Source organism: Ceratotherium simum, chromosome 33, assembly GCF_057802395.1.
Source record: "Ceratotherium simum simum isolate JZ-2026a chromosome 33, ASM5780239v1, whole genome shotgun sequence".
Classification (NCBI taxonomy): domain Eukaryota; kingdom Metazoa; phylum Chordata; class Mammalia; order Perissodactyla; family Rhinocerotidae; genus Ceratotherium; species Ceratotherium simum.
In genome coordinates this window covers 11273173-11292117 of record NC_141932.1, presented here as the reverse complement: position 1 = coordinate 11292117, position 18945 = coordinate 11273173, and the positions used below count along the sequence as shown (strand labels likewise).

The 18945-nt window shown below is 45.1% G+C and overlaps 1 protein-coding gene across 2 annotated transcripts; it reads right to left on the bottom strand.

The window, feature by feature from the left end:
• Window positions 1-3829: 3829 nt before the first annotated feature.
• KLK13 (kallikrein related peptidase 13) lies at window positions 3830-18945 on the bottom strand. Of its 2 annotated transcripts, none has more exons than XM_087421273.1 (6): window positions 18841-18945; window positions 18212-18285; window positions 12973-13162; window positions 12386-12654; window positions 10872-11008; window positions 3830-4415 (listed from the first exon to the last, which is right to left on the bottom strand). In XM_087421273.1, the coding sequence occupies exons 2-6, from the start codon at window positions 18261-18263 to the stop codon at window positions 4374-4376; spliced, it is 690 nt and encodes a 229-aa protein (XP_087277399.1). In that variant the 5' UTR covers window positions 18264-18285; window positions 18841-18945; the 3' UTR covers window positions 3830-4373. The 2 variants fall into 2 exon arrangements, with proteins under 2 accessions (XP_087277399.1, XP_087277398.1); XM_087421272.1 differs by lacking the exon at window positions 3830-4415 and adding an exon at window positions 8286-9722.

Below are 18945 nucleotides of genomic sequence, written 5' to 3'. Positions count from 1 at the left end.
CGGCTGCCTCCCATTCTTCCCAATCCCCAGCTGTCATCCAAGGCTGCTTGCTCTGGCACTCTGGCCTTGGAGACAGAGCATCATAACAATTATGTCAATAAGAGCAACAATAAGACCAATGACAGCTGCCACTTAGTAAGCATTTCACTCAGTGTCAGGTGTTCTGAGTGCTTTTCCCATAGTAACTCAATTAGTCCTCCCGAGAGCCCGCTGAAGGAGGAACTACTTTTTTAAAGTTTATTACTATATTTAGATAGTTCTCAATCCTCAGATAGAGAGTTGAATTAGACAGTGGCACATTATCTTTAGTGATCTGTATAAGACCCCTTTTGTTTTCCTAATTTATTTTATTCGCATTCTCTTCTGCTATTGTCTTGGTCATTGTGTATCTTTTGCTGTTGTTTTATTATTGTATATCCTTTGCTATTGTTGTTATTATTGTGTTTCCTTTGCTACTTATTATTGTGTATCTTTGCTATTGTATGTATTGTCGCATAGCTTTTTTATTGAGGTGAAATTCACACATTGTAATTAATTGTTTAAGGTGTACATTTCAGTGGCATTTAGTACATTCACAATGTTGTATATCTTTTTATTAGTATATGTTCTTACAAATCGTGTATTGCTTTGTGTGCATGTATTTTTAATTTATGTCAATGGTATTGTGGTAGATAGCTTATTATAATTTTTTTTGAGCTCAGAACTATGCTTTTTTCATTTTTAATAAGGTACTATTTACATAAAATAAAATCCATTCATTTTAAGTGTTGAGTTTGATGAATTTTGGAAATTGGATGCAATCCTGTAACCACCACTATAAATCAAAACATAGAACATCGCCCCATCCTTAAGCTGCCTGCCTGGAGTTCTTTTTGCAAAAGCTCCCCTCCCTGCCCTAGCCCCAGGCAACCACTGATCTACATTCTGCCACTAAAATTTTGCCTTTTAAAGAACATTACATAAATGCTTGGTTGCTCTCACCAGCACAATGCCTTTCAGATTCATCCATGTTTTTGCATTTATCTATCAATTGTTCATTCCTTTTTATTGCCAATTAGTATTCCAAAATATGGAAAGACCACAATTTGTTCATTCACTGGTTGCTGAATATCTGAGTTGCTTCCAGTTTTCTGACTATTACAAATAATGCTGCTGAGAACATTCATATACAAATCATTGTGTGGACATATGTCGTCATCTCTCTTGGGCAGACACCTAAGAGTGGAATTTCTGGATCGTATCATAAGTGTGTTTAACTTTATAAGAAATTTGCCAAAAGTTTTCTAAAGTGGTTGTGCCATTTTACACTGCCATCAGCAGTGTGTAAGTGTTCCAGCTGTCCCACATCTTCACCAACACTTAGTATTGTCAGTATTTTTAACTTTCACCCTTGAGGTTGGTAGCACCATACCTTTTTTTTTTTTTAAAGATTTTATTTATTTTATTTTTTCCCCCCAAAGCCCCAGTAGATAGTTGTATGTCATAGCTGCACATCCTTCTAGTTGCTATATGTGGGACTCGGCCTCAGGATGGACGGAGAAGTGGTGCCTCGATGCGCACCCGGGATCCGAACCCGGGCCACCAGCATTGCAGCGCGCGCACTTAACCACCAAGCCACAGGGCCGGCCCACCATACCTTTAAGATTCCATTCATGTTGCTATGTGCACATCTAGTCTGTTGTTTTTAACTGCTGTATAGTCCTCCATGGTGGTCTTCACCACATCCTATCATCCATGCACCCAATAGTGGGCACCCAGGTCTCCTCTAATTCCCAGCACAGCAAACAGCTCAGTGAGGAACACCTTGAACTTGTTCCTTTGTGACCTGCATGATCATTGCTCTAGGATAGACATCCAGGAGTGGAACTCCTGGATCCTAGGGTGTGCACAGACATAACTCGATCAAGGAGCGCCAAATTACTTTCCAAAATAACTGCACCAATTTACATTCACGCCAGCTGTGCACTAAGGTTCCTGTGTCTCTGCATCCCTGACAATACTTGGATTATTTAAAGATTTTAATCCATCTGATAAAGTGATATGTTATTAATATTTGCATTTCTTAGATGCCTAAAGAGTCTGTGCACCTTTTCATATCATTTTTTTTTGGTTTCCTCCTCTACAAATCTCCTGTTCATATCCTTTAACATTTTTCTTATTTATATGCAGGGTTTCCTTGCACATTCTAGATAGCAACCCCAGATCAATATTACAGATTGCAGATATCTATGCCCATCGATTTGCTTTCTCCATGGCATCTTTTGTTGAACAGAAATCCTTAACTTTGATATAATCAAATTAAACAAGCTTTGCCTTATAGTTAGTCCTTCTGAAGTTTTAAAAAACACTTCCTCATCCCCAAGTCACAAAATTTTTCTCTGCCATTTTCTTCTATTACCTTTATAGTTTGACCTTTTGCTTTTAGGTCTTTGAGCCATTTGGTGTTAAGCACGCTTGTTATACTCATTTAACTCATGGGAAACCCACACATCTAGGGACAGCTAATTTTCAACGAGGGAGCCAAGAACATACAAGGGAGAAAGGAAAGTCTCTTCAACAAACGGTGTTGGGAAAACTGGACAGCCACATGCAAAAGAATGAAAGTAGACCATTATCTTACACGATACACAAAAATTAACTCAGAATGGATTAAAGACTTGAATGTAAGACCTGAAACCATAAAACTTCTAGAAGAAAACATAGGCAGTAGGCTCTTTGACATCTGTCTTAGCAGCATATATTCTTTTTTGTGTGTGTGAGGAGATCAGCCCGGTGCTAACATCTGCCAATCCTCTTCTTTTTTTGTTGAGGAAGACTGGCCCTGGGCCAACATTCATGCCCATCTTCCTCCACTTTATATGGGACACTGCCACAGCATGGCTTGCCAAGCAGTGCGTCGGTGAATGCCCAGGATCCGAACCGGCGAACCCTGGGCTGCCGCAGCAGAGTGTGCGCACTTAACCACTTGTGCCACTGGGCTGGCCCCATTAGCAGCATATTTTCAAGTACCATGTCTGACCAGGCAAGGGAAACAATAGAAAAAATAAACAAATGGGACTACATCAAACTAAAAAGCTTCTGCACAGCAAAGGAAACCATCAACAAAACGAAAAGAGAACCTAATAATTGGGAGAAAATATTTGCAAACCATATATCTGAGAAGTGGCTAATAACCAAAATATATAAAGAACTCATGCATCTCAACAACAAAAAAACTAACAACCCAATTAAAAAATGGGCAATAGACCTGAACAGACATTGCTCCAAAGAAGATAAACAGATGGCCAACAGGCACATGAAAAGATGTTCAACATCATTAATTATTAGAGAAATGCAAATCAAAACCACAGTGAGATATTACCTCATGCCCATCAGAATGGCTATAATTAACAAGACAAGAAATGACAAGTGTTGGAAAGGATGTGGAGAAAAGGGAACTCGCATACACTGCTAGTGGAAGTGCAAACTGGTGCAGCCACTATGGAAAACAGTAAGGAGATTTCTCAAAAAATCAAGGATAGAACTACCATATGATCCAGCTATTCCACTGCTGGGTATTTATCCAAAGAACATGGAAACACAAATGCGTAAAAATATATGCACCCCTGTGTTCACTGCAGCATTATTCACAATAGCCAAGACTTGGAAGCAACCTAGGTGCCCAGCAAGGGACGAATGGATAAAGAAGATGTATATAGTATATATACTATATATAGTATATAGTATAGTATATAGTATAGTATATAGTATATATACTATAGTATATAGTACTATATAGTATAGTATATATATATATATATATACTCAGCCATGAAAAAGGATGAAATCCAGCCATTTGTGGCAACATGGATGGACCTTGAGGGTATTATGCTAAGCGAAATAAGCCAGAGGGAGAAAGTCAAATACCGCATGATCTCATTCATAAATAGAAGACAACAATAACAACAAACAAACATGTAGAGACAGAGACTGGATTGGTGGTTACCAGAGGGGAAGCGGGGAGGGAGGTGGAGAAAGGAATGATTCGGCACATGTGTGTGGTGATGGGTTGTAATTAGTATTTGGGTGGTGAACATGATGTAATCTATACAGAAATCAAAATATAATGATGTACAACTGAAATTTATATAATGTTATAAACCAATGTTACCTCAATAAAAACAAATTTAAAAACAAATTTAAAAAAGTAAATAAATCATGGGGAAACTGAGGCATGGAGAAAGTGAATAAGTCGTGTGCTTAAATAAGTGACAGGGCTGGGATTCAAACTCAGGCAGCCTGGCCTCAGAAACGAGGTTCTTTACTATGTCGTGCTGCTTCTCCATTGATTGGGAAGTTGCTGTGTGGAGAGCCTTTAAATGCCAATCTTTCATTCAGTCCTCCCAACAGCTCTGAGCAGTAGGTCCTGTTGGTACCTGTGAAAATTAATAAACAGAAACCTCATTTAAAATGATGTCAAAGGGGCCAGCCCCGTGGCTTAGCAGTTAAGTGCGCATGCTCCCCTACTGGCGGCCCCGGGGTTTGGATCACCGCGCCCACCGGCGCACCGCTTCTCTGGCCATGCTGAGGCCGTGTCCCACATACAGCAACTAGAAGGATGTGCAGCTATAACATACAACTATCTACTGCGGCTTTGGGGGAACAAAAAAGGAGGAGGATTGGCAATAGATGTTAGGTCAGAGCCGGTCTTCCTCAGCAAAAAGAGGAGGATTAGCACGGATGTTAGCTCAGGGCTGATCTTCCTCACAATAAATAAATAAATAAAATAAAATAAAATGATGTCAAGAAGACAGAAGGGGGAGCTCTCACACCCTATGACTCGGCCAACCCAACAGAAAGAAGAAAGACTTCCTCTTCTTGCCCAGCAAGAGCTCAGCCAATGAGAGACTGACTCAGCCCGTGAAAACCCACCACACTTGGAACTCCCAGTCTCCTCCAATGAGCTCTTTGATTCCAACAGCCCTCCCAACATCCTCTTCCCCTCTATCAAAGAGTTTCTATTCCCTTTGTTGCTTGGACCTTGCACGTGGCAGACCATGGTTGCAGATCCCAAACTAGAATTCTTTGTTGATCCTGAATAAACCCATTTTTGCTGGAGAAATAACTGGCTGTCTATTTGTTTAAGGTCAACCTACCAGATAAGGAAACTGAGGCTCCCAAAAGATAAAGATCCTTCAATCCCTAACCAGATCATTTGGACTCCAACCTCTGTGCTTCTAAACACCAAATTCCAGTCTCCCTTTGTAGGAACCAGGGACGATCAATCATCCTTGACACGTGCCTCACCTTCACCCCTACGTATATAGTTGATCCTCATTATTCACGGATTCCAAATTTGTGAATTCACTTACTCACTAAGATCTATCAATACACCCAAACCAATGATCACAGGGCTTTCGCGGTCATTCACAGACATGCACAGAGTGGTGAAAAGTTTGAGTCACCTGATGTGCATGAACGTAAGAGAAATCTAAAATACTAAGGCGTGTGAGGACGCTATTCTGGTTTAAACCTAACTTGGTCTGAATTTTATTTTAACCAGAGCAACCTGATTTATGGCCTGACAAACAGACACTGTACATCTGCTTTACCTCACTATCCACAAGGAAAGGATGCTCTCTGACGTCAATACCAGGACTCTTTTGAAGATAAGTTTTTCTTCCTAGAAACCAGGGTCAAGTTGGCCTGCTGTGTACGTGCCAAACCACAGCAAAATATCTCCTTGTGATTTTGAAAAAATGTATCCCTGTCATGCTTGATGTATGTTCTTTATTGTGAGACATTATATAATCATGCTGCAAACCACGTTTCTCCGGAACGCTTTCTCCCTTGGTGGAGACTGCCTCCCCAGATCAAGCAAAATTCCCCTTCTGTCTCCTATCTATAGGATGGTTATTGGTTATTTGCACTGACAGCACGTTCTCAGCTGAGGTTGAAGAAAGCAATGCTTTGCCTTCTCGGTTCAGCTCTCAATCTGCAAACAAGTGTCCTTTTCATGGTCAACTTGGTGCCACTGTTTTTTTTTGCATTTTTGTGCTTTTTCTTGATGATTTCATTGTTTTAAATGCCTCCCCACCCCCGCCCCACCGAGCATAGCACTGAAGCGCTGTCCAGTATTCCTAAGTGCAGGGATGTGCCTTGCAGAAAAAGTATGTGTTAGACGAGCTTCCTTCACGCTCGAGTTATAGGGCTGTTGGCTGTGAATTCAATGTGAGTCAATCAATGATGTATATTAGACTAAGTGTCTTTAAACAGAAATACAAATGAAACAAGGTTATCTATTCATTGGTTGACAGGAACGTGACCAGAGGCTTGCAGGAACCTGCAACTGTGTTTCCCCTAAGGGCAGTGGTTCGACATTTGCTAACTCAGGGCTGGCAGTGACTTTATAGAATGTAACTACCGTGACTAATAAGAATCGATTGTGTCACTAAGTTGCATTGATGTTACTGCAAACTCTCTCCAACCCATCCGCATCTTTTCATCTCTCCTGGCCCAAGCCATGGCCCTGCCCTTGCCCACATGATCACTACAGTCAACTCCAGCTTGGCCTCCCTTGCTTCCACAGCCCCTGCTCCCTTGTCTTTACCTCCCACCCAACATCCAGAGGGAGGATATGATCTCAGATAGGATCCTTCCCCTGTTCACCACTGCTCAGGGGCTTGCCATCACACTGGAAGGACAAAGCTCTGTCCCACTGCCTAAAAAGATCCTGCATATTTGGCTCCAGCTGAATCCTCCAATCGCAATCCCTGCTGAGGAACTCCTGTCATCATTGCTCTGTGGTCTCACTGGCCTTCCCCAAAGATCCTGGAATAAGCTCAACTCAGGGACTTTGCCCCCGTGACACCCCTTTTCAGGGATATTTACCCCACTTTTTGCAAAAGTGGCTCCCTCCCATCTTTTAGGATCTTCAGCCAAATGTCAATACCTCCTCTGAGAAGCCCTCCCTGACCACCTCACTGAAAATAGCCTTCTCCCCTAATTCTCTAACACAAAACCCTGTTTATATCCTTCATGGGCTACATTTATTAACACATAGAAATCATCAATCTGCAGTTATTTAGTGTATTTGTTTGTTTTCTGTAAACCCCCTGAGGGCAGAGTTTATTGCCACTTGGCTGTCCAATAAACAGTTCAAAACAAAGACTCTTGACCCTTCCCTGCAAACCTGTTCCTCCCAGAGTCCCCCCATTTTAGTAAATGGCAACTCCATCCTTCCAGTTGCTCAGGGCAAAGCGTTGGAGTCATCCTCGACTATCCTTTTCTCGCATTCTCCATCTGACATCAGCAGACACTAACAATTCCTTCAAAAAGATCCAGAATCTGACCTCTTTTTTTTTTAGAATACAGGTTTATTGTTTTTTTTTTTCCCCCAAAGCCCCAGTAGATAGTTGTATGTCATAGCTGCATATCCTTTTAGTTGCTGTATGTGGGACGCGGCCTCAGCATGGCCAGACAAGCAGTGCATTGGTGCGCGCCCGGGATCCGAACCCGGGCCGCCAGCAGTGGAGCACCCGCACTTAATCGCTACGCCACGGGGCCGGCCCCAGAATCTGACCTCTTAACTCCTCTGATGATATCACCCAGTCCAGGCACCCTCATTTCTGGCCTGGGCTATTGCAATTGCTTCCACACCAACCTCTTCACTGGTCTTCAGACAGACCAGGGAGCTTCCTGCCTCAGGGCCTTTGCACTCGTCATACTCTCCCCTTGGGGTATACTATCTGCTCCGCATATATGCACCTGGTTCCCTCCCTCCATCCTTTTGGTCTTTCTTTAAATGTCACCATCTCAGTCGAGTCTTCTTCCCAAACCATCCTATTTAAAATAGCAGCTCCAAAAAATAAATAAATAAAAAAAAATAATGAAATAAAATAGCAACTCCATCCACTCTCTCCAAACCAGTATTCCCTCTCCTTCAACCCTGCTTCATTTTTTGCCCTGGCATATATTGCCACCTGACAGTCTATTTCTTTTGTGTGTGTGTATGTGAGGAAGATTAGCCCTGAGCTAACATCTGTTGCCAATCCTTCCCTTTTTGTGAGGAATATTGGCCCTGGGCTAACATCTGTGCCCATCTTCCTCTACTTTATATAGAACGCCACCACAGCATAGTTTGACAAGCAGTGCGTCGGTGCACACCCAGGATCTGAACCTGTGAACCAGGGGCCGCCAAAGCTGAGCGAGCGCACTTAACCACTATGCCACGGGGCAGCCCGACAGTCTATTTCCTTATTCATCTTTTTTATCGCTAGTCTCCCCGAAAAGAATGTAAGCTCTGCAAGGGCGGAAGTTTTTGTTTAATTCACTGTTTACCACCTGTGTCTGCAATGGTGACTGGCTCATGATAGGTACCAACATTTGTTGAATAAGTAAACAAAATTGTATTTACCAACACCTAGGAGAGTGCCTGCACATGGTCAGCACCAAATAAATGTCCACCGAGAAAAATAAATGAATGCAACACTTTTTGGACACTCTGCAAATCTGAGGGGTTGTTATTGATATCCTAAGGTAATATTTTACAGGAAACCATGCAAATAATAATAGTGGTAAGCGCTCAACGTTCATCTTTGTAACAATGCTATGAAGAAATGAGCCCCATTTTGCAGATGAGAAAACAGAGGTGGTGAGTTTTACGACTTATTCAAAGCAGGGACTCCAGTGGCTTGAGCATTTAACCACTGTAGTTTGGGATCGTGGGCAAAGAAGAAACAGCACGGAGCATTGAAAAGGGATGTTCATGGAGGAGATAAAAGGACAGAATATTTGGTTGACAATAGGGTCCAGGAAGGGAGACACCTTGGGGTACTGAACCCCATCACTCTAGAGTCTAGAGTGCTGGTGGTCTTTAACGGACATGGGGATTCAGAGACCGAATATTGGCAGAGGCTGGATATTGACAGAACATGGGACGTAGGTAGGGATGGGACACTTGGGAGACCCAGAACTATGCGAGAATGAACCATTATTAGGATCCAACGTGAGCTGTGATGAATCACTCAGAGGTGCACAGAATGTTGTTGGGGCAGAAGATTTGGAGCATTAGAGAACATTTTCAGGATGAAATGTCACGGGTGTCCAGAACCTTCTTGAGTACAAAACGTAGAAGGATCTAGAATATTGGCAAAGAATAAATATTTGAAGCGGTATGGGATGTTGTCAAGGAAGGTCCGTTCACAGGACATAGGATATTGTTGAGACGAGTTGATGGAGGTATTTGAGTGTTTCGCAGATAGACCATCCAGATGGCGATCTGGGTTTACGTTGAAACAGTTGGGAGATCTGGAACGTTGTCTGGGTTGGGACACTCAGGAGACTGGGATGTTTCTGGGATGCAACGTCTGGGAGACCATGATGTTGGCAGTGACTGAGTGCTTTTGAAACATCGAGTGTCAGCTGAGACTGGACATTTTGAGGTCACGGATCACTGGTTCAACTGGAGCACTCTGAGAGAGGCAGAGAAGGACTGGGCAAACCAAATAAGGAGCGCATGGTGGGAGGAAGAAGGCGGGTAAGTCAACTGACTCTTACTGCAGGCCCTTCGTCCATTTCTGCTTCTGCGTTGTCTGTTGTCGGATTGTTTCTTGGATCCATGAAACATATTGAGAGACTCGGGTGTAGACTCCAGGCCGGTTGGGCTGCCCGCATGGGAAGTCTCCCCAGGAGATGATACCATAGAGGGTTCCGTTACAGACCAGGGGGCCCCCAGAGTCGCCCTGAGTCAGGGAGAGAGAGAGAGAAGTGGGGTCCTCGCTGGGGCTAAACAAAGGCAGACATGGGGACATGTGGGGAGAGAGTGAAAGATGGAGAGAGACACCCATGGAGGCAGATATAAAGAGACAGAGGAATATGGAGAGAGGGTGAGAGACAATAACAGAGATACAGGGATGAGAAACAGAGATAAGAAGACAAACACAGAGGGACAGAGAGACAGGAAGAGAGAAGCAGAAAGACAGAGACAGACAGACACTTCTGTGTCTCTCCCTGTTTTCCTGTTCCTCAGTCTTAATAAAGTGGCGACAGCTTACCTCATACACACGTTTTTGGTTCCCTGGCACCAAATCCCACCTTGCACTCCCTGTCCCCCCGGCCCTGCTTTGGCTTTATGGTTTCTCCCTGCGGTCTTACTATTGAATTAACCCAACCACATCTGGGTAGAGTATGCAACACACGTGTATGTCCACTTCCCCTGGGCCTGGGGCAAACATTACTAATTGATAAGGTACACATCATTAATTCATTATCATACTCTTTCCCACTGAACCAAAACTCAATCAGTCTAGTGAGAATCATGCTCAAGATGTTTATGTAAACTATAGGAAAAGAGATGTTCTCTCTTTCCAATGGTGTTGCTTAGAGGGTGGGACGTAAGCCCAAAGCTGCCGGGGCCATCTTGCTATTGCATAGGAAGAGCTTAATTGAGAATGAAGCCAAAACAGAAGAGAGAATAGCTGAGAGTTAAAGGGGCACAGAGTCCTCAACACATTATTTGTGCACCTGGATCCATCCATGGATGAAGCAAGACACCCGTGGACTTTTCAGTTACAAAAGCCAGTGTTTTGCTTAAGCCAGTTTGAGTTGGGTTTTTGTCAGTTGCAACCAAAAGAATCCCAATCTTTATGCATCTTGACACAAGGATCCGGGCAGCCACTGTCAATCAAAGCCCAGGCTTAACATGAATTATCTTTGCCAGCCATGAGTACTCCCTTTTCATCTTGATCTCCTATGCTAGGGAACATCTCACCTTACAAAGACTCGTTCCCCCAAGGCTGGAAGCTAAAATATTTTCCCCCAAGCATCTTTTCACACCTCCATTCTGGCTTCCCATCCTGGCCCGTGGCAACCCACCACCCCTTTGGCCTCACCTCACAGGAGTCTTTGCCACCCTCTTTTGCGCCGGCACACAGCATGTTGGGTGTGATCTTCCCTGGGTAGACTTGACGACACTCCTCATCTGAGCGTAGCTGGATGTTGGCACATTGCAGGGTTTGAGGGAAACTCACTGGGGAGGAGGGAGAGGAAGGTCTAAGCACATCTGCTCAGGTAGGCTACGGGGTGGGATTTGGATGGGCAGAGAGTTGGTAGAAAAATGGGGGAAGAGATGGGATATGTAAATGGGGGAAGTGATGGAAGAGACAGTAATGTGGAAATGGGGGGAGAGGTGGAAGGAAAGATGAGGAGAAAAGTGGAGGGAAAGATGGAGAGGGATGGGGCAGGTAACTGGGAGGGAAGAGAGATAAATGGGGAGGTAGATGAGGAGAGAGGTGGAGCGAGTGATGGGGAAAGAGAAAGAGCTGGAAGAAATAGGAAGACAGAGACGGTGAGAGATAGAGAAGTGGAGATGGGGAAAACACGAGGAGCATGGAGAGAGATGTGGGAGAGTAGGACAGAGCCGTGGTTAGAGAGACGGGGCATGTTGGGAGACAGATACGGAAACGAGACTGGGAGACAGCTAGAGACTACTATGGAGATACAAAGAGCGCTTGTTGCTATAGAGACCAACTTTATCTTCATATATAATTTATACAAGGGATATATTTATTTATATTTTATTATATTTAATAAACATACTTATCAATAAATTAAATTTACTTTCTAAATTATAAATATTTATATTTAAATATATTTAGAATGTATATAACATCTTCTTTATAAGTATATTTAAATAAATACACAAATAGATCATCTATAATTTAGAAAAATCTAATTTATATAATATAATTTGCATATTTATCCACAGGTCTATAATTATGTATATTTATATAAATATATCACGTATATATATTATATAGTACATTTTTACATATTTATATATTTTTACATATTTTATAAATTTATACATTTATCTAAAGAACATATATAACTATATATTATACATAATATATAAAACATATATAACTTTATATATTCAAATAAAGGATATAACTATACATTATGTATGATATATAACATATATAGCTTTATATTTATAAATTTATATTTTTATATTTATATAGGAGATATATCTTTATTTTTTTTATTTTTTAAAATTTTTATTTATTTATTTTCCCCCCAAAGCCCCAGTGGATAGTTGTATGTCATAGCTGCACATCCTTCTAGTTGCTGTATGTGGGACGTGGCCTCAGCATGGCCGGAGAAGCAGTGCATCGGTGCGCGCCCGGGATCCGAACCCGGGCCGCCAGTAGTGGAGGGCACGCACTTAACCGCTAAGCCACGGGGCCGGCCCTGAGATATATCTTTACATATTATATACATATCACATATATAATGTATAACTATATATACTTATATTTTTATATATAAAGAATCCTCCTCCAACCTACCCTCCCATCTCTGCCCATTCTCTGTGAGACCTCAGGCCACTTGTGTGGTTTCATACCCTGGGGGCTGGTGGTGGTGCCCCAGCCAGACACCCGACAGCAGGTGCCTGGGGGGAGGCCGTCATTGTGGGAGAGGGGCAGGACGCGGATGTGGCTCGTGAGATTGACTGGTGACTGCAGCTCCAGAAGCATGATGTCGTGGTCATGGTTCAGGTGGGTGGGGCTGATCTGGTATCGAGGGTGGGGGATAGAATGGACTACCTCCCTCACTTGCTCTCCAGCCTCCACATGCCCCAGAGCATGCTTGCCCAGGTAAACTCTGTACTTGCTGTGGGTATAGGAAAGTGGTGGTTAGAGGAGAGGATGAGCCCATCTCTATCCCCATCCCAGCTCCAGCCTCTTCCACTTCCCACCTTCCTCATCTCCAAACACATCTCCTTCCACATCCTCAACTCCAATCCCATCCAAATCCTCTACTTGGACTCCATTTTTACACCCAACTCTCGTATCTCCACCCCAAATCTCATTCTCACTCTCGTACCCACCCAACCCTAACTCCAACCTCATCTTCAAATCCAAACCCACCCCACCCAGCACCCCACTCCCACACTTATCCACGTCCCATGCTCCCCTGGCCCCCACATACTCCTTGAGACAGTGTGCGGCAGTCAGGACCCATTTGGGGTGGACCAGGACTCCCCCACAGAGCAGCCGCCCTCGCACTAGTAGGGCTGCCTGCCAGGGCTGAGAATGGGGGAGGCAGGTGTAGCCACCAGGGAGAAACCCACTGGTCCCATTGGTGTTGTTGAGAATCTTGGGAAACTCTTGAGAGATGCCTGGTGAAGAAGAGAAATGTTAGAGAATTGGGGTCCAGGGAGAAGAGGCCTGGAGTTGTGGTTCCTGGGCGGGGAGAGAGGGTCAGAATTTTGCTCTGGGTAACCAGGAACTGATGATTCATTTGTTGGCCTCTAGGAGTTGCCATTTTCTATGTAGTGGAGATGAGTCAGGACAAAGAGGTGACATTCTTTTCCGTAGAAGTGCCAAACCCTCCATTGGGGTTAAAAGAAGAGTACATGGAATGAGGATGGTTCTGATAGGTAAGCAGAAGGCTGATTTTCTCCCCATCTGCATTTTCTCTCTCATTCCACCATGGGGATGGATTTCAGGATGTAGAAGTGAGCCGTCCCTACATATCTACCTACCTAGGCAGTATCCATACATCTATCCATCTATCCACCTATCCATCCATCCGTCCATCCATCCATCCATCCATCCGCCTATCCATCCATCCATCCATCCAACCATCCATCCATCCATCCATCCAACCATCCATCCATCCATCCATCCATCCATCCATCCATCCATCCATCCATCCACCTATCCATCCATCCATCCACCTGTCCATCCACCCATCCATCCATTCATCTATCCACCCATCCACCCATCCACCCATCCAACCATCCATCCTTTCAACACATATTTAAGGGTGCCTCTATGGCTTTCAATACCATCCACAGACTAGCTACACCCAAATTCAGTTCACAGGACTCTGGAGCTTCTGACCCTTGCTGGCCTCTTTGGCTCCATCTCCCACCTCTCTCCTCTTCACTCACTCAGTTCCAGACTCATGGACCTGTTCTTCAAGCACACCAGACCCTTGATACTTGCTGCTTCCTCTTTCTGGACAGTTCTTTCTCGAGACTTGTGCTGTTCAATATGGTAGCCACTAGCCACATGTGGCTATTAAAATTTGAACTAACTAAAATGAAATAAAAAGTTCATTTCTTCAATCACACCAGTCACATTTGAAATGCTCAAAAGTCCCACATGTCCAGAGGCCACCATATTGGACAGTGCAGTCATAGAACATAATACATATGTATGAAATACTCTACTCGGTGGCACTCAGAATCTAAAGCCATCCCTGATCCCTGGGCACCCGGTCTAATATCACCCCTCCTAGCTCCCCAGTCATTCCCTCTTATATCTCCCCAGTTGATTTTCATCAGTGCCACAATCACTATTCATTTCTTTTTCTATTTGTTCCCATTTATGTTTTTTGTAATGTCCCCATCTTGACTGTAAACCCTACTGACAACAGGCGCTTAACTGCTTTATTCAGTGCTGCATCCTCAGTACCTAGCACAGTGTCTGGCACACAGTAGGTGCTCAACCAATGAAGGTTGTGTGTGGCAGGCACTATGCCTGGCATTGGAGGCACAGCAGTTGACAAAGGGACAGAGAAAGTCCAGTCCTGAATGTGCCATGATCCCATACGAGTCACCAGCCCCAGTTTTCTCAGCTGTAAAGTAGGAAAAGTCATAGTTTCGTCTCTCATGGGGCAGTTGTAGGATTCAACAAGATCTTACATCTAAGACACACACAGCGCCTGTCACAGAGAAAGCACTCAGTAAGTGGGAACTGTTATTATTAACTATAACGGGGGTCCCCAGCTCTGTGGCCAGCAGGTCCCCTCTCCCTGGGCCAGCTTCCCCACCTACATAAATGGTGGGATTAGCCCAGTGGTTCTCAGAGTTGGGGCCGGGAGTCATGGTGGGCACAAGGTCATTTTAGGTGGTACAGAGATGAAGTGTGAGCAACGTCAGATTGCACCCTCAGAAACCAAATCATCATCCAGTTCTCTTTCAATCCTGATTTTGTTAAGGGGAAAGTCTCATGATGGTGCTAATAGGCTCTTAACACCTCTCTAATCCTCACTGAGCTCACTTTTTAAAACCAGGAGGAAGTAGAAGCCTTTGTCCAGCAACCTAAAATTTGTTGATTTGAACCATCTGCAATCATTGTTTTGGGGGAGGTCAAAAAGGATCAACTGTTGGTAATTTCAGGTGGTCCAACCCAATAAACATATTGTTTTTGTTTCATTGTGTGAGATTTATTTTTCTCTCTTACCTTTTTGATAGGTAATGGAAAAGTAGGCTGTTTTCCATTTAGGACAGTGATATAAACTCACTTTTCTTTCTTTTTTTTTGGTGAGGAAGATTAGCCCTGAGCTAACATCTATTGCCAATCCTCCTCCTTTTTTTCCCTTTTTCTCCCCAAAGCCCCAGTAGATAGTTGTACGCCATAGTTGCACATCCTTCTAGTTGCTGTATGTGGGATGCCGCCTCAGCATGGCCGGAGAAGCGGTGCGTCGGCGCGCACCTGGGATCCAAACCCGGGCCGCCAGTAGCGGAGGGCGCGCACTTAACTGCTAAGCCACGGGGCCTGCCCCTAAACTCACTTTTAATATCCTTTAAGCAAAGAAAAAAAAGAAAAGAATTGACTCTAAGCAGACCATTATGTCCAAAATAATGAAGATGGTTTGCCAGGGCGTAAAGTCCAGGATGTGGGGGACAGGGCAGGCGGCGTGGATTAGGATCCTGACTCAGGCACTGTTGGTGTCTTTGGAGCTGGACTCTACTATCTCAGAGTTTTGGGGTTTTTTTTAGCTGTAAAACTGGAGTAATTATAGTGCACCTACCTCATAAGACCACTGAGGATTCCACAAGAGGATGCGTGTGGAGCTCCTAGCTCAGGGCGTGACACACAGGAGGGGCTCAGGTCATGGGCACAAGTCCTGGGAGTGTCGCCAAAGGAGAGAAGCCACCCCACCTTCAGGCCAAAGGTGGTGCTGGATGCCAGGTGCCCTCAGATCCCTCTCTCCTTTGGGTCTCAGCCCAAGGGTCAATTCCTTCCTTCCAGGCCAGGAGCAGCCATTACATCTCTAGGCTCCTTGACAATGTCACTTCATGTCACAGTTGTAACTAATTATTAACTAATTATTTGGGTAATTGAATAACGTCTGCATCCATTCCCTCTAGGCTCTGGGTGCTGAGAGCAGGAACTGTGTTTTTGCTCAACAGCTATTTGTTGAAAGAATGAATGAATAAATGATGCACGAATGGGGTTTCCAGAGAACTTGTCTGCAAAGGCAGGGAAAGGAGCTTAAATGAGAGAAAAGGAATCTTTGGCGACCAACTCTGGGTGGAATCAGATAGGTTTCAGGTCACCCCAAGGATTAACGGAAAAACAAACTAGCAGGTTCTAGAAAGGGCTAAGAATAGAGAGAGAACACAGTCGTGTGTCACTTAACGATGGGGATACATTCCGAGAAATGTGCTGTGAAGCGATTTCGTCATTGCACGAACATCGTAGAGCGTACTGAAGGGGAACGAAATTTGCCATCACAAAATGTGTCTCTATGGGCCGGCCCCGTGGCTTAGCGGTTAAGTGCTCGCGCTCCGCTGCTGGCGGCCCGGGTTCGGATCCTGGATGCGCACCGACACACCACTTCTCCGGCTATGCTGAGGCCGCGTCCCACATACAGCAACTAGAAGGATGTGCAGCGGTGACATACAACTATCTACTGGGGCTTTGGGGGGAAAAAATAAATAAGTAAAATCTTTAAAAACAAAACAAAACAAAATGTGTCTCTAACATGAGGACTATTTTAGGCTGATTATTTTTAAGAAACAAAAAACTCAGAAAGTTTTTCTTGTTCCTGCCCCCTTAACTGTCTAAAAGAATTCAGATTAAAAAACCTGTCTCAGGAAGTGAGCTATCATCTTAGCACCACACGAACTAGGTAGCAGACAGGGAGGAACCTAGAAAAGCCTGTATGTTGGGCTCCTCTCTGTGTTTTTGTTTCTGTGTGGCCAAATAAACACTTGTTTTCCAAACATCTGCTCCTTTTCAACTGCCTTCCTTCCCTTTGAAGTCCCTGACTCTCCCCACCTCCAACATTTTCTTCTTCTTCTTCTTCTTTTTTTTTTTTTTTGCTGAGGAAGACTGGCCCTGGGCTAACATCCATGCCCATCTTCCTCCACTTTATATGGGACGCCGCCACAGCATGGCTTGACAAGTGGTGCATTGGTGTCCGCCCAGGATCCGAACCGGTGAACCCCAGGCCGCCACAGCAGAGTGCGCGCACTTAACCGCTTTTGCCACCGGGCTGGCCCCCCAACATCTTCTTTTGTCTTTAGCTGAGGATGGTATTTAAGGTGAGGGCTTCAGCCATTTTGGAGAGTTACTGGGTTTTCCTGGGTTTCTCCCACGTATACATGTTATTAAACTTTTGTTTGTTTTTCTCCTATTAATTTGTCTCATGTCAATTTAATTCTTAGACCAGTTAGAAGAAACTAGAAGGGTAGAGGAAAATTTCTTCCTCACCTGTAGTACTTACACAAACCTACATCGTTTGTGGTACTTAGATTATACGGGACTAATCCTATGGGACCACCATTGTATATGCAGTCCATCTTTGACTGAAAGTCGTTTAAGTGGGACACGACTGCACTACTAATAAAGTAATAATGACTAGCTTTCCAATCCTTGCTACCTACCACACACTGAGCACCTGATATGCATTATCTCATTTTAATATTCACAACAACCCTTTGAGGTAAGGACTTAAATGTTCCCATTTTACAGACGAAAGAAAGAAGCTAAGTTACTTGCTCAGAGTGGCAGCATCAGGATTTGAACCCGTGTTGTCTGTCTGTCTCCTCTAACTCGCAGAGAGGCCTTGAATGTGGGAGGGGCTGCTATGGGGTAGCGATTGGAGGGTGGGCTCTCCAGTGCTGAGTAGGACACCCAGGGAAGGGGCTGGCGGGGAAGATCCAGAAGACTTAAAAATAGTGGTGGGTGCCCAGCTGGGCTGGGATGCCCCTGGGAAGGGTCTGGGGTCGGTGGGGAGAGTGGGCTGACCCCAGCCGGAAAACCAGGTCACGCAAGGATAAGCAGGAAGCTGTCAGGGCCATCCCGCGGGACCGGCCTGAGTGGGCAAGGGGCGGAGCTCGAGGCTACCACGCCCCCTCCCCTCGGCCTGACCCCTCCTACCATTGTCCGGAGTGGCCACCCCGCCTCCATTCCCCGCGCATTCTTACCACCTGACAGGGTCACGGTCAGGAAGGCGGTCATAGCGGCCAGGGGCCACATGGCGACTCCGGGGTGGGCGGGCCTGAGATGTTGAAGGAGGTGTTAAGGGCTGGCTAGATCCCCCATCTCTGGACGCCCCCCCACCTCTGCTCCTGCACTTCTCAGTCTTGAATTTTTCCTCTCCTGCACTGAGAACTCTGACTCTGGAATCTGCATTCCCTTTCCAAACTTATCCTCGGTGGGGGGGCCCAGTAACGAGGTGGGGGGGGGCGGTGTGCACCCCCCTAGGACACCTGCTTGCTGTCCCTCATCCCAGGTGGCCAGCCCTTCCACCCCTGCCCCCCAGGGAGCTAGGTCCTCGGTCCGCCCTCCTGCCCCTCCCTCCCCCTTCTGCGTCCCCAGTGCCCTCTCTTAGGGTCGGTAGGGACACCTGGTCTCAAACGGAGGTTCTTATCTTTCTGCGTGCTTCACCTCTCTCCATCTCTGCAGATTTCTCTCTCTGTAACTGAGCCTCTGGCTCCCCTCTCTATCTCCCTGACTCAGCTATTCTCCCTCTGTTCCCTTCCCTCCTCTCCTCTCCTTCCTCTCCTGCCTCCTTCCCTCCAACGCTCCCGCCCCCGCCCCTGGCGGACCCTACCTCGGCGAGGGGCCCGGGTGAAGAGCTTCTGCCGCCAACTGCTTCCAACTTCAGCCCGGACCCATGGCTTTTAACCCCTGAACTCCCTCCCCCAGCGCCCTCAGC

Coding starts and splice junctions, on each gene's coding strand:
- KLK13 (XM_087421272.1), bottom strand. CDS start 18,263: ATGTGGCCCCTGGCCGCTATGACCGCCTTCCTGACCGTGACCCTGTCA. Junction 12,655..12,972: donor GCCGCACACTGTCTCAAGGA/GTATGTGGGGGC, acceptor CTATACCCACAG/CAAGTACAGAGTTTACCTGG. Junction 9,723..10,871: donor GTGGCAAAGACTCCTGTGAG/GTGAGGCCAAAG, acceptor TCCCTGACTCAG/GGCGACTCTGGGGGCCCCCT.